At 31.3% G+C, this 16141-nt stretch overlaps 1 protein-coding gene across 1 annotated transcript in view; it reads left to right on the top strand.

Annotated features, from left to right (window-relative positions):
• Nucleotides 1–16141, top strand: part of LOC129966571 (uncharacterized) — a 454962-nt gene that overhangs the window by 386684 nt on the left and 52137 nt on the right. Inside the window, exons 5-6 of the mRNA XM_056081029.1 lie at nucleotides 5217–5269; nucleotides 11587–11754. Of these exons, the coding sequence (XP_055937004.1) occupies nucleotides 5217–5269; nucleotides 11587–11754 (221 nt within the window). The remainder of the gene's footprint in view (nucleotides 1–5216; nucleotides 5270–11586; nucleotides 11755–16141) is intronic.

The following is a 16141-nucleotide window of genomic DNA, read 5'->3' as shown; positions in this document are numbered from 1 at the left end:
AATACTTTCTCATTTCAGCATATTTGCAGATGGAGTGATTGTTATAATAGGAAATCAGAATTTGAATTTAATTTTTATGAAAAGAGACGGAGACAATTGAAACAATGAGAATCATCTAATGGCTTAGAGCGATTTGGTCTTCATTACATTCACCGATATTTTGCTTTTGTTTATTAGAAAAGCAGTATAAACTCACCTAAACGCATTAAGAAATGCTGAATTTAATAAACGAATATACACGCTATTTATATAATTTTTCGCTTTTTAAAATGTCTAAATTTATAATGCTATTAATAAGTTAGGTTTTAACTTTTCAGAAAAAATTATGCATTATTAAAAATATATTTCAAAATATACTGTACATTATATTGTAAATAAATTAAATGACAGGAAAAATTGAGTTTTTATTTCTATCTTTTCAGAGCCTGGTATTTACTGAACAATATCTTTCTATGCCAAAAACATATAAAATTGTTTCACATATTAATCTTTTTTTAATATGTACGGAGAAGGCTGTAAATATGTCTAAACCATTGCAAATTTGAAAATAATAGAGTAGCATATAAATGTCATGGAGACATTTCAAAATATCATAGTTAACAGCTTTTGCTGTAATAACATAAAATGGAAATTACGATACCTAGCTGAGCTAGAGATTATAAGTAAGTGATCATATTGTATTATATTTTTTACAATGATAATTAGGGAATTAGAATATACCATAGTCTCTTTATTTTTTAAAATTCTGGACGAATATCTCATAACACACATGGATATAATCACTCACAAGGCAAAATGTATGTGGACATAAATCAAATTCACAGTTAAAAAGAAATAAGTATTCTAACACGCTCGTGTCACGATTCACACCTGATACCTAATTAGATGATCCCTGTTTTGCTATTTCTTATTTATAGTAGAGAAGAAGTCATACAATCAAGATAGATGATTCGGTACGATTAAATAGTGTTTGTGAACCACAAGTGTATCATGCGTCAATCAACCTGTTAATACTTCACGATAGATCTCACGTTGTCAAACACCATTATATATAATATTAACAGTTGATTGGCCGAAAAAGAAGTAACTTTTCAAATTATAACTTCAGTTTATTTCACCACAGGAGTCATAATTTGTACAGAGAAGCGATGATTAACCTAGGTATATTTACATCGCGATATAAGAGCAGAGTGACCGAATTTTTTCTCTCAGTGATTTTACTGAGATTTTGATAGGATTTCTTTGCCACGTGTGGATTTAGGCAAGAGAATCTTCGGTCTTGGTCTAGCCCACAACGACCCGGCTATCCTAAAGAATGTAAGACCTTGGTCGCCGGGAAATCTTAGGCATCCTTGAAAATTATGTGTAAGTGGTAAGGATTTTTATTCCTTTGTTCCGTTGTGGGAATCACAGAATCAGCAATTTCAATAAGTGCGTGTTACATTTAATTAAACGAAAAAGTGAAAATTGAATCAGGAAATAAAACATATAAAAAATTAACATGGGCTAATTAAGATAAAAATTAGGAAAATATTAGAATTTAAGATATATAATATAATATTTTAGCAGATGCATGGTCGAATAAAAGAAACTTTTGAAATTTTAAAACTTTGCTTTATTTTACCACGGGAGGCATAATTTACGAACAAAGAATAGGTGGTAAGAAATGCTTCATCTTACATCGCGACATAAGAGCAAAAGAGACCAAAATTTTCCCTTCGGTAGTTTTTTTACAATGAGATTTTGATAGGGTTTTCTTTGACACGTGTAGACTTAAGATAAAGAAATTTAGGCATCTTTAAAAAAATGTTCTAAACATTAAGGATGTTTATCCCTTCTTTCGGAGTGTAGGAAATTGCTGAGACTTGCAGTCTTATAGAGCGCGTGTAGGATTAATTCAATAAAAAAAAAGCATTCAGCAAAAACTGAATCAGGAAATAAGAGAGCATTTTAGAATGAAGTTAACATAGGCTAAATTAAGATAAAAATTAAGTAATTAACTAGGATTTAAATTAGATTAAGATATATAATCTTAACGTTTGAAATCGAGGATTAATTTTTTTTTAAATGTAGCTAATCTTTTTCATCTTTTACAGTGAATTATTTATAAGCATGTAAGTATGCATTATATATTATCAAAAGCATCTTTTTCTATACCACGACACATTTTAGATATTTTATTCAGTTCGGGACATTTTTTCAAGCCATTTTTATTTAAATATCGAAACCATTCTGACAATAAAATCAACAAACTCTTTACGTAATGCTATTCAATATGTAAAATTGTTTTAGATTAAGGACATCAAAACACTCTCCAGATATTGATAGAAAGTCTCAACACGAATAAATCTAATCATCTTTGCTTGTAAGAATTAGATTCATCATGAGAAAGAGACAAGAGAAACTGATGACGCCAAAGATACGTTGGACAGTTGGATGCTCCTGATGATTTCGAGGCGGCTGTTTCAATCTCCAGTAAGGCACGAAGGCGGTGTTTGTCAATGTTTGCGTATGCAGATGGAATAAATGTCCAGAAACAACGTGGTTGGAGAATGGATGGAGGTTCAGTGCTGACTCAGGGCCGGTCACCGGAGACCCGTGAAATTAATATCCGATGTTTGGGGATGGGGAACCGAGTTTCCAAACTTCCGGAGGGGGGGATCAGCGAAAGGGCATTTCCGAATTCCGACGAAATAAATCGGGCCCACTTTCCTTTCGGTCCCTATAATCACCTTAGAGGAGTGATCCATCCCTCAAATTGAATGATTTCGATCCAACACCTGGTGATACCCATTGATCTTGGGTTTATAGATGAAGCACATGATGCATGTTGTCATCCACTTCTTGAGCTTTTGGAGCTTAAAAATGATAGTGACAAACTACAGTCTTATGTCTTGCCTAATATGTAGTGCAATTTTTTTTTTTTTAATTTTATCATGAGTTCTTTTTTCTAACTTTTTCTGGATGTGGTTGGCACCATCTTCTAGGATCTGAATATGGGTGAAGAATATAAATCCAAATTTTTTCTGAACTAAAATAATTTATTTTCGAATTTTGCGATTCTTTGTGATTTATATTATGTATAAATTCTGCATTTTGTATATAATGTGCAATAGATGAACAGAAGAATCCCTGAAGCTTGAGAAATAATTTGTACTAATTATTTATTTTTCTTTGAACATTCTTGTTGTTGGCTTTGGTCTTTTGTCGTTTTATTCTGTGAGCAACTGATAGTTTTTTTTAATATTTATGGTTTTGAATGTTTTATTATTTACTGCATCGTAATATGTATTGTGTTAAATTTTTGAATGTGATGCTTTTTATTAATTTAACTGCACTCGGGAGCCTTCCAAAAACTGATGTAAATTCGTTCTCATTGGCTGTTTAACTATTCCATACCCTAGTGTTGAGTCTCACTGGGGGTCCCCTCAAAACTGAGATGAAAAACTTTAAGTATGGTTGTTCGTTTCCATCTTCTGATAGGTATGGTAAGATGCGTGGTGAAGCCACATCCTGCCGATGACGGAAAATTGTGTACAAGAGGGATTGTATTATGGCAGGTGTTTGCCATTAGAACTCAACCATAGTTCCCATTTATGCTATCGTGGCAATCAATTTAATCATATGCCATCTGATGAAGCAGGACGGCTCTAGTGCACTTGCCTTATTTATTCACATGGGTTTAGAATCCATATGGGTTATGGATTCGAAATTGATACACTGCAGTTAAATTCGGTGTAATAAACTATCGATTATAATGTTTCGTTTTTGTGGAAGCTATTAATGTAATATTGGTTATATAATTCATTATAGTTTATTGAAACAAGAAATCGAAATAATCCTGAATTCGAAAACTAACTCGTTTCAGTTTGATTTCTTGAGTTATTTAGATTCAATATAGAGCCTTATAATTTTTATTGCAGTTTTAGAGATCTAGGAAAGCAGTGATTTGAAACAAATATTTTTTGATCTTTTTGATTGACATGATACCAAAGCATAAGTGCAGGTGTCATTTAACGCAGAGTTGTCTTGCATTGAGTTCTGATCAAAATTAGTGTGGTATTAATATAATACTAAAAGCACATGAGCGTCAATTCCTAGCTAGATTTATATAGACCTCCTAAATTGAAGCTAGATGCGTGTATTTATCGACATACAGAGTGACCCAAAATTTGCATTCCAGGACAAGCAGTGATTTGGGCCATGACAACTAAACATGGTTAGATGTAACTAGATTGACTGTAGTTATGAACGGACATTAAAATAATTATGTTTGAAGGATTTGCAGTCAAATACAGTGCTTATGCTTTCTGGATTTGTTCATTCAGAATACAAATTTGATTTCCACATTCTAGCGAATATATAGTTAAATGGTCAAACTTTCACTCTTCGTACATGTTTGCAGGTCGTCCAGATTATTAGATCATGTTCTTTATGTATAAAGAACAGATCTATTCTGTTCTTTCAGAATAAAAATCATAAAAAAACAAACATTTAATAAATTTTATAAATTCAAGAACAGCTATATGAATCATATTAAACACACTCTGTTCTGATAAGTTACAGAAATCGAGTAAATTGTGGTATATTTGTAACTTTCAATTAAAATTTTCGAACAACATAAGTAACTGATTTCCTTACAATTTATCATTAAATATTGCTTTAATAACTATTATTTATTTACTTATATGCGTGTTTGAGATCACAAAAGATTTTTCCCCTTCTTTATAGAGATACGAATGTGAGAAATATAAAAAATTCTCTTTAATTTATTCACGTTGCGTGTCATGAAATTCAATCAAATATATCTAAAAAGCTTTAAAAACTATTTTCGTTACGTGCATTTTTGAGATCACGAAAAATTTTCTTCCTCTTCTTCATGAAGATACGGACGTGGGAAATTTAAGAAAATCTCATTAATTTATTCAAGCTGCATTATCATGAAATTCAATAAAATGTATCTAGAAAGTTGGAAGCTGATTTGACTCCACTTAAAATATTCTTTCAAAATATCGTTTTAAGAAATTATTTCTTTCATATTCGTATGGGCAAAATATTTATTACCTTTCACCGGAGTTTCTTTTCTAGGGATAATTTTTTTTAATTCTTGCATCGATTCGGAAAATAACACTGTTTATGCTGTTTTATTTCATTACTAAAATGATAATGGATGTTCCAGTTTGCGTGGTTTGAGTAATTTTGTATTGTTTTTGCAGATGCCTCAGTCCCAGATCGAGGTATTTCTATGAACCCTGTCCTTTTCCTGCAGGTAAGAATAACAAGACCCTTATTTTTTTATTACTAATTATTAAATTTTTAATTATATTTTGAATGTATACAAAATTCATCAAAATAATCTGGTATACAGATAACTGAGTAATAATCATAATAATAAAATGATCACTATTGAAACGTTTATTTGAATGCACTAAAATGGTTTTGGAAAATTCTAATAATTGAAACAAAATATTAAAAATGTGAGATGTTACTATAAAATCATCAAATAAATTAGGATATTAATCTTATTTATAATATTTTTATTTTTATTAGTTATTTATGGGTTTTTTTCTTATCATTTTTTTGTTCAATTTTTTACATTATTATTTTCAGTATTTCGTCATTTCAAATTTTGTCTTGACTTCCAAAGTTTTTATGTTTTTTCCTTTAAAAGTGTATTTCTGATTTTTTTTCAGTATTTAATGTATTACATAATTCATTATTATAAATATTATAGAATCTTGTTATCATTTTTTGTCAAAGACGAACAACCCTTTTATTAAAAAAATATTAATTGAAACGAATCGATTAACTAATAATTCTGAAAATGTTCTGTTGTCATCCGGACCACATAGTTATACTGAATTTCAGAGGTTCATTACATTATGAAATGATTGAAAAATTGAAAACAAAATTTTACCATTAGAAACTTGACAATGTCATCCAACTAAATAACTGTTAATATCATCTAACATGCAATTTATCTTTATTTGAAACTTTGTTTTGGTGTACCACTTTTAATGTATTTTTACTAAATACTCGATAGATTTGAAAATTTAATCTATTTCTTGTTGCTAACTTTCTCATACAATACTTAATTTTTTTTTTATTTGAAATGTGTGTTTATTTTTAAAATAGAAAAACAGAAGAACCAATCCCCCGCCCCCATCCTTACAGCGCTAATCGTAGTCCGATAATGCTAATTTTTATTTCATATTGCATAATTACTTAACCACTGATGACATCCCTAGATATGTCATCAGTGGTTGCTTTTCCCTCTCCAACCTCCCAATTTCGGAAGAAAAGTAAAAAGTACTACTTCTTTATATATTCTTAATGAGGGGGAGGTGGACACCCTAACAGAGTTCTTCAGTCCCAAATACTATATTAATTTCACCATTTTTTATTTAATTTAAATTTTCATGACATCTAGGCGTCGCCATGACATGCCTATTTTCCCCCTCTCTATTTCGGAGAGAAATCTCAAAACCATGCTTCACTATACCTCCCTATAACGAAAAAAGGCACGACAATGTCTCCAGCTCAATATTGTGCCGATTTCGGTAATTTTTACTTTATATAAAACCGTATGATGTTTACATATGTCAACAATGGTCATTTCTCCCTACCTTCTTTCCATTTTCAAGAAACATCTCAAAATAAGACTTGCACACTTCCAGCTTCCATTATTAGTCCGATTTTGCGAATTAATTTCATCACTTTACGTGTATAGTTAATTAATGAAAAAGGTTCTGTGTTTATTGTGCAAATATAATTTAAAATAGTTACTTTCATTTGGTATGATAGGAATATAATTCATCAAAGTTAAATGCCATTGTTAAACTAATGCTATAAATATGATGGACAAAGAACTGACTTATTTGTATTAACTTCAGGCATTTTTATGAATCAATTATATAACATGAATCATAATTCTTCTATTTTTAAAAACGTGCTTGTATTGTAACGCTTCGGATTTATTTTAAGAATTTTGTAACAAATTTGTAGAGGAACGCTTTGACGAAAAACAGATTGCTAAAGTGATTTATTTTTTTGCGGACGATTGCTTCTTTGAGTTAGTTTCTTTTCACCGATATCAAAACAGAGAACTTAAAGAAATTTGCCGGCATGTGTGAGGAAGAGAGTAAGAAATAACAAAAACAAACGCTAAAAACGGTCATGTGAGAATTTCCTCCTTTTCTCTGATAAATCTCTCTGCCGTATCTGCAGACGATATATTTTCCGCCACACTTATTCGCTGCTAAGACGAAAAAACTCCGGGGCAACTGTTGAAAACGATTTCAGCGATGAAATACACCTTCGAAAAAAATTATATTTCTCTCTCTAACTCTCGTAGATTTCATTCCTATCCAGTATTTTTTTCCAACGCGGTTCCAATTTAAAATCTTTTTTTCCCCCAGAACATTCTGTTTTCGGAACGATACCTTATAACCTGCTAGATCGGTATGCCCAGAATGTAAGAGGGCGGGAAAAAAATCGTTTGATACGAATGCGAAAGTTTGAATCTGGTGTTGGCAGCAAGAAGGCCGCTAGGTGAAGAAAGTGCTATCGGGTATTAGGCTGAAGAAATTATATTATTACTTTTTTTTTTTAGAAATATATATTTCGTTTTTCAAAGATCCGAGATGCTTTCGTTGCAGCGCGAAGGATTTAAAAAATATGTTAGCATAAAATATATCCAGAAAACTCACTTTCTAACACTCTTTTTTAGAGGAATATTAAATTTGAGTTTAAGCACAGCAAATCGAAATTTCGAATAAAAATATTGAAATGCTTAATTTGAATTTTTATTTGGTAGGTTTCAATTATATCAATTAGAATTTGATAGTGCATTTTGGAGCAGTTCTAGATGAAAATGCAAGATTAACTCTTTCTAGAGCCGTGGGAAGTATGCTTCCCACCAAATTTATCAATCTTTGTATGAAATTATGTAGGTTGGCATAAGTTCTGACAAATTTTTTTCGTAAGTCAGAAACTTAGATGCTTCAGTTCTTTATGTCAGACAAAATGATGTGTCTTGATTTGTTGCTTAATTATTAATTAACCAAATTAATTAATTAATCAAATTAAATTTATCTAATAAGCTAAATGAATCTCTTTTCTAATTCTAATTTCAAGCCTAAAAATATTTTAACATAATATGACTAGAAAAAAATGGCCCTTTAAAGGGTTAAATGAACTCAACTCTAGCAGAATTCTTAGTTTTTTTTAGTTTTTATTCCAAAATTAACGTTTAAAAATCATAAAGGAAAAGAATAATGCTTTGTATACATATTCATATTCCCTTTACATAGATATGTAGGGAAAAGGCAGTGCATTAGCTCGTGAATATAAATTCCTGACACTATTTGCAGCTGCCTTTAGCTATTATATTTATAAAGAATATTAATATCAACCCTACTATCTATCTCGCTTATGTACAATTTTTACTCTCGTTCGCGTATGAAGTATACAAACAAAAGGAAACAGAATTAAAATCGTAAAAGAAAAAAAAAATACTCAAAATTTTTGATGATTTTTCAAGCGTTAGATTTCCATGTGTTTGATAAATACATGTGTGGAATCATGTCTGTTAATCTGTCTATGAACACTATAAATCAAAAATGCTAACGGATGAAATTATGAAATTTGGCATATAAACTTTACGCCCAATTTTTAAATAAGAACGATCCAACTCTTGACCGAAATCTTTTAGGAAGAAATCCATCTGTCCGAGTACAAGTCAACACGATAATTACAAAATATAAAGAGCTAGATAGACATACACAGGTTTAATATCTAAAATGTATATCTGTATTAAATTTTGAACCAAATCCGAATTCGTTTCAATTTATTAGTCTGTACTTTAGTCATTGAATCTATTGCTCTGTACTTTACAAATCAAATTTTTGAATTCTCTTCAAAACGTCGGAGAGCAAACAACTTCTTACTGATAAAAAATAAAACGATGTATCATTCTAATATCGCTACACTGTTGTCTGAATTTTTTATATAAAAAATGCTCGAGTAAAAGTTAGCATTGATTTCATAAATAGAAGGTAAGTTAAATCTCTCTCAATAATTTTTTTTTTAAGTTAAGTGAGATTTGAATATCTAATCCGAAATATCATGCATGCTAATGTTTTAGGCTTGATTTGTCTATATCACTTATCACATTATTTTTTAAAATGTACTCTAAATTATAACAATAATAGAAGTTATATAGAAAAAAAATGTATTTAATATAATCGTAACTCGCTGTTTATGATCTCAGTAAAAAGAAATGAATATTGTTGCAAAATATACTTAAAGTTTTGGTACTTGTCGATTGTAACGGCGATCAAAAAGCGCTAAGAAAAAATTTCGCCAATTTGGCGATTTCACGTGATTTGATATTTCCGTGTACTGTGACTTTATATTTAAGCACTTGAGTATATTTTTATAATTTGGCGAAATTTTTTTGGCTCTTTTTGGTCGCCGTTAAAACGGTATTGTACCAAATTTAAAAAAAAAATTGTCGAAATTAGAAATAAAGCTAAACATGAAATTGACAAAAAAAAAAAAATTGCTGTCAGTGAAAAGCTAATAAAGATGTATGTTACAATGTTATTGAGGAAAAACGTAAGCATTTCGGTTATCTTTTAATCTTATTATCTTATTAAAATTTTTAAAAGCATTTATTATTCAAATTATATCTGCATGCAAATTCGGAAATTGTAAATCCAAAAGTCTACTCTAAAGAATAGACTTTTTAAACGCATGCGTGTCGTAATTCATATGTAATACTCAGCCTATTGATTTGATAGTATGGTGAATTTGAGATGTATAGCAATAACGATTGTTATCCTAAATGTGAACAATAAGTAACCTCTAGACATTATCATTTTATAAACATGATTATATAATTTAAACTGCCATTTTCAAATTAAGAAAAGATTTATCACATTGGTTTCAGTTTCAATTTATGAACTTGATAAATGAGTTTTGAAAATTTACTAATATTCAGAAATTATAGAGCATACACACACACACACCTTTTTCGGCAAATTTATGAAACTTCTTGAGATGTGAGAATATGGTCTAATCTCACATCTCAATGATTACGTATAAAAATAGTGCATAAAGTGCATCTGGTAAAACCTTCGGTTATCTGTGGGTAAAGAAGCCGCTGAATGCTATATCATCAGCGAGTCTTCTTTAAGTAACTTTTATCTGTTTTAGGAATGGGCTTTTAACTCCAGATATTAATGGGCATCTTAGGCTCTTCATTCATCTAATCTTCTATTTTCGTAATTTTAACAGCTTTCTCCGATACTTGTTTATTTTTACAGTGCCCGCAGTAAATCGCCAACCATCTCAGAGAAATTTGGTATCTTATGTATAATGGAGTATAGTGGTTTTGGCATAATCAGAAAATCGCCAAGTAGCTTAGCGTAAGTTGAAGATAGCCAAATAAACCTGCAAATGTAATCATCTTGGCGAAATCTTGGCAATTTATATATAATGGAATTTGGCGATTTTAGCGTGATCTGAATATCTCCAATTAAATCCAGTATCTTGGCATCTTATGTATAATGCTTTATCAGTTGATATCTTGTTTATAATGGAACATGGCTATCTTGGCGTAATTTGAAATTCGCCAAGTAAGCTCCGACAATCCTAAAATATGATCACAAATGGCAAATATATAAAAAATCATCATGACGAATATATGCGCATATTCCAACATAAAATTGATTTGGCATTTTTTTAAAGTAGCAATTAGTGGAAAATGATCTACCTTCAACATTCTTAGCAAAAAGATAAGTTATTGATAAGTTTAGAATGGACTGTACTTATCAATTTTAATGGTCATAAATCTCGCCTGGAACTCAATTTTGCAACCCCCCCCCTTTGCAAGAACAATTGAAGCAAGAATTGCACAGAAGTGGAATTAATATTGATATTAAACGGGAAGCGTGAATTTTAAGATGGTGTAAACATATTTTTTCTAAGATAAAATATATTATATTTTTATATAATATTTTTTCAAGGAAATTATTGTGGAAAAAAGCTTTAATTGAATTAATATAATTTTAATTGAATATTATATGATTTTTATACATTTTATTGAGTTCCTTTTGTTTATTAGTGTTACGAAAATAAGCTCATAAGTAGAAAATAACTATCTCTCGGTTTCGATCCCCCATGAATTTCGAAGAATATGTTTAACGTCCAGACAGACTTACTAACTAAAGCCACTATTTGAAATAAAGCACGGTAAATATATTTAATTAATTGATTGCGTTCAATTTGCGGCGCCAGTAAAAGGTAGGAATAAACCGTGGTAAAATTGGCTAAAGTTTACTCTTGACATTATTGATCTGTATTAGCTTCAAGGAGGCGAGGAATTAAATGTCATCTTCATTTTCTGTTTGTAATACAAACATCAATGTAAAAAGTTTTTTCAAATGTTCATAATTGAAGGACAGGGCATTTTTCTTCTATAAATTAATTCAAAATAAGACTTTAATCTATCGAATGAATCGCCGTCAATCTATTTTCTCCCCTTCCTAATTGAATTTGTATTTTTTTTCCGGGTTGTTTCAGATTCCAATTCCTCTGAAACGTCATCTGAGCAAAACAAGAAGCGGGGTCCCTTGGGTCGCCTCTTCCGCAGTCTGGGTCCCAAGAAAGACAGGGAAAAGGCCTCCCCTCGCCACAAGTGTGCCAAACCACAGCACCAGCACCAACTCAACGTTAAATACCTAGCGGAAGGTAAGCATTTTCTTTGCAAGATGGACGTTCAACAGTTTTTTTCTTCTCGTTTCCATTAGATTAAAACATTATTGAGCAATAAATTTAAACATTTAGAATTTATTATGATATTTTTAATTCTTTTTCACTTTCTCTTATACGGAGTATATTAAGAGAAAGTGTTCGAGAGATCGACGAATCTCCATTTTTTAGCCCTGTGTGAGTTCAAGAAAAACAGTTTTTGAATTATGTCTATCTGCCCTTGAACAAGAAAATTCAACTTTTGGAGCTAGATACTTGAAATTTGATATGTGGTCTTACAGCCAAATTTGCAGATTTCTATCCCATTTTGAACGAAATTCATTCCCTGGGAGGCTTTTCTGGCTGTTCAAGTTCAAGAGAACATCATAACTATAAAATGTAAAGAGCTGGGTGAATAAAGGAATACAGATTAAATATCTAAATTCTATATCTGTATCAGATTTTAGATTAAATCCATCAAAAGATACGCTATCTGTACTTTAGCATGCATGTAAACACAATGGCTTAAATAAATCGATTTTAGTACATTGGTTTAGCATCTAAAGTGTAGATTATTTTTAAATTTTCAATTAATTCAATTTTAGAATTGGCTGTCTGTCAGTCCATACATTCTTATGCATGAAAGCACGATAACACAAAAACACAACTATTTAAATAGATGAAAATAGGTATTTAAATTTATTGCTACAGTTTTAATTCTGTTTCAAATTTTTATACAGAACTATTTAAATAGATGAAAATAGGTATTTAAATTTATTGCTACAGTTTTAATTCTGTATCAAATTTTTATACAGAACTATTTAAATAGATGAAAATAGGTATTTAAATTTATTGCTACAGTTTTAATTCTGTATCAAATTTTTATTTTTATCGGTCGGGAAAAAAAGGGCAGTCAAGATGCAAACGTTTCTTCTTTATACTACTTATCACATAGTACTTATATGCACGGCTCTGATAATAAAAATCTGAGCACTATGTCATTCATGGCCTTGTCAAAGTATCCATTTTTTTGGGGGGGGGAGCACATTTATTAGGTAAAGTGGGAGGAAATTTCGAGGTGACTATTCTCTCTGGTCTATTTTCTGTATTTGTGAAATAGACCATGGATTGTCCTTTAGTTATATAGTATTTAGGACTTAGTAGAAGTGCAGGAGGGAAATAATGAACCATCCGCTTAATCTATAAATTGCTGAACTATTCATTTAAGCCTTCCTTCACATGATGATAGAAAAAGAGCCTTACCTTAACCCTCTAACCCCGGGGGGGGGCACCTCTAAAAGAGGATGAGATGCTTCCGGTATGGTGGTTGGATCTCACCACCCTGGAGGGTACACAAAAAGATGTTGGATCTGGCTCCTCCCATCGATGACGGGACCTACTTCCTTCGGCAAGGATTGTACCGTGGTCGGTGATGGCCCTTAGGACTCAACCACAGTTCCCGCTAGTGTTACTGTTATTTTCGGTCCGGTCATTTAGCTTTCTTAATCCTTCAGGCGGATCGGAGAGTCAGTGATATGACTTACTTTTACCCTCTTTTACATATCTTCTAGTTATATTTTAAGTATATGATGTACAATAAAGAAATCATTGATATCAGTTATCTAAATTGTCAAATCATAGCTGCAGTTGAAACGGAAACTTCCAAGACGCTTATCAAAGGAGGGATGATATGATTATCATGTTATTTGTCGAGTGACTAATAATATACATATTGAAACATTTCGATATGTATAAAAAAATGTTATTTATTTTCCTATTATTATTTTATGATTAAGTATGAAAGGTCTTTTTGCTACATCCGATAGATCATTTAAAAAAAGTCGAGTAGAGAGCTACATGAATTTATTACTAAACGTTATGTACAAGCATGGTGGCATGCCTCTAACTTCCACGTAGCTGTTCCGGCCTCACTGCTAAAAGGAGATGAAGTGAAGAGAGAGGAAAAGTTGCTCGGGAGTGTGTGGCTTATACCTGTAAGAATGTGTGTTGGTAGAAACTCTGGTGGGAAATCCAAGAAATGAGTTTAATTTAAAATTGGAATTGAATCGCATATATGCAAATAGTCATCGATCATTTAATCCTTAAAATATAAATTTGTATTGTCAAGAAAAGTGTCAGCACTGGTATCAAAGCACACGAAACATTGTTATTTTTTGATATAATCTTCATGAAGATGCAGGCATTTATTATACATGTGGACCAAGTTTCCGATCTACCTCTTCGAAGTTGCAGTCATTGTGACATGGACCTTAGTTTGGAAGCATTTGCTTCTTAACTAGTTCTTCAATTCAGGAAAGTGATCAAAATCACTCGGCTCTAAGCAACGCTCTGAATGAGGGAGATAAGAATTCAACAGAAGACTGTTCGACAAATGATCTAGTGGTTCGGAAGAAACTGAGAATGCTGGAATCTCAAGCAACGGGTTGGCTGGTTAATATACCAAAATTGCAATTTTGGATGGTGAAATTTTAGACATTTCTGCTTCCTAGTTTTCCTTAAAAGGAAACTGAAATTACTTCCAGACCAATGAGACGTTTCAGCAATCTCGTTAATCGATATAACAAATGCCCGAATCTTCATGGTAATTACGTTAAAAAATAGGCATGTTTGCGTAAACTTTTTATAATTCGTTTTATTCTTTTCTCTTGTCTTTTTTTAATGGTCCATCGGAAGATGCAAAAAAATGCTGACTCTCATATATGTGCATATGTATTTATTATTTTCTATAATGGGATTTTAAAATGTCAGCCTTCGTTTTCAACGATCCTGCATATATCACAATCACTTCACTTTAAATTTTATAAAGGGCAGATTTTTGTGGGAGTATCAAAAAAAAAAAAATCAACAAAGATATATCTGGCTCATTTTTTTGTTGTTGTTGTTGTTGTTGCCATAAATGTAATGTAATTTTAAAACCTGGAAACAATGTTTAGTAATGAATTTTATAATTTCGCATCTTCTCAGTTACGTAAAAGGCAACAGTTATCATTAAATATTATGCTTATTTAAATATAAATAATAAAAGTAAAAGAATTATGAATTATGAGACAGACTGTCTAAAATTTCAAAAAAAAAAATTAATACAAAACAATTATTACAAGATGGATAATAAAGAGTTGACAGGATAATAAAGATTACTGAGTAGTTTCAAATTATTTTGATATCAATGATGTCATAAAATTATAATGAAGCGTCACAAATTTAACTGCGATTTTATGTTGGGACCTTGCTATATTTACTGATAACTGCTTGGAACTTATAATCATGTCATAAGGAAGTGATGATGCTTAGAATACTCGAAACAGCACTATCAAATTGATTTATACATAAAAAGAAACCAATATTTGTAGCTGGGTGGGGCCACGGCCCTATCAGCCGCCTTCGCCGCTGTACCGTACCAGGAAATACGACGATGATACCACAATTCTAATAGCACCATTATACGCAATCTAAGTGAAAGAGCGGCAATAACTTTACGGTTGCCATGAATCAACCGCAAAGAAAGCGTTCTAAAAGATCCGTTCAGGTTGTCCGTTCACCTGCAGTTTTCGGAAACATAACTCAAAGGCAGCCGCCTTGTAATCGCGGTAAAAACTACCTGCGGCCGCATTTTAATTTCCGCTCCCTTCTGCTAGGGAGGAGGGGGGAGGATCTGAACCCTGGGGCTTCAGTCACCTCCCCCTTTCCACTTCAGCAGCACTAATGATTTATTTATAGAATAAATCGGCCTCTAAACTCGCTCCTCCTAAAAAGAGCCCCTCAGGCACCGTTGCCATCGACTCTTTCTAAATATCTGACTGATATTTATTTTGGTGGTGCATGTAATGACCGGATGGGATGGGTGTTTTGTGATGTCACGCACCATGATACATTAGTGTGTTCTTGCAGTAGTAAACTGTTTTTATACTAAAATGTATTTATTGATGAGTTTAATACTTAATATTCCTATCTGTCTCTTTTATTATTTTGATATAATTGAGCTACAACGATATGTACTCAGAAATGGATTTTCAAAACTATTCAAGAGATATATTTTAAGGTTATTGCAAACATGTCAAAATCAAGTAATTAGTATGTTTACAAATACAAGCAAGACCAGTTTAAACTCTGTGGAGACCTTTATGCGCTGATATTTTGAGATCCCCCCCCCTCCATTCCTTTTTATTTTCTTTCCAAATTTTCAAAATCAAATATATTTTTATTAAATTTAATTTCATATCTATCTAAGCAATTTTTAAGTAAAAAATATTATAATATACTGAAATAATAAAATGTTTTACCTAGGGCTACTTTCGACAAAGTTGGTTTTAGTTCCTTGTATATAAAGAATTTAAAATTCAAAAAAAAAAATATTTTTAAAAGAAGT

The sequence above is a fragment of the Argiope bruennichi genome, chromosome 4 (assembly GCF_947563725.1).
Source record: "Argiope bruennichi chromosome 4, qqArgBrue1.1, whole genome shotgun sequence".
Taxonomy (NCBI): domain Eukaryota; kingdom Metazoa; phylum Arthropoda; class Arachnida; order Araneae; family Araneidae; genus Argiope; species Argiope bruennichi.
The sequence above is the reverse complement of the archived record's forward strand: the minus strand, read 5'-3'. Positions and strand labels throughout refer to the sequence as shown.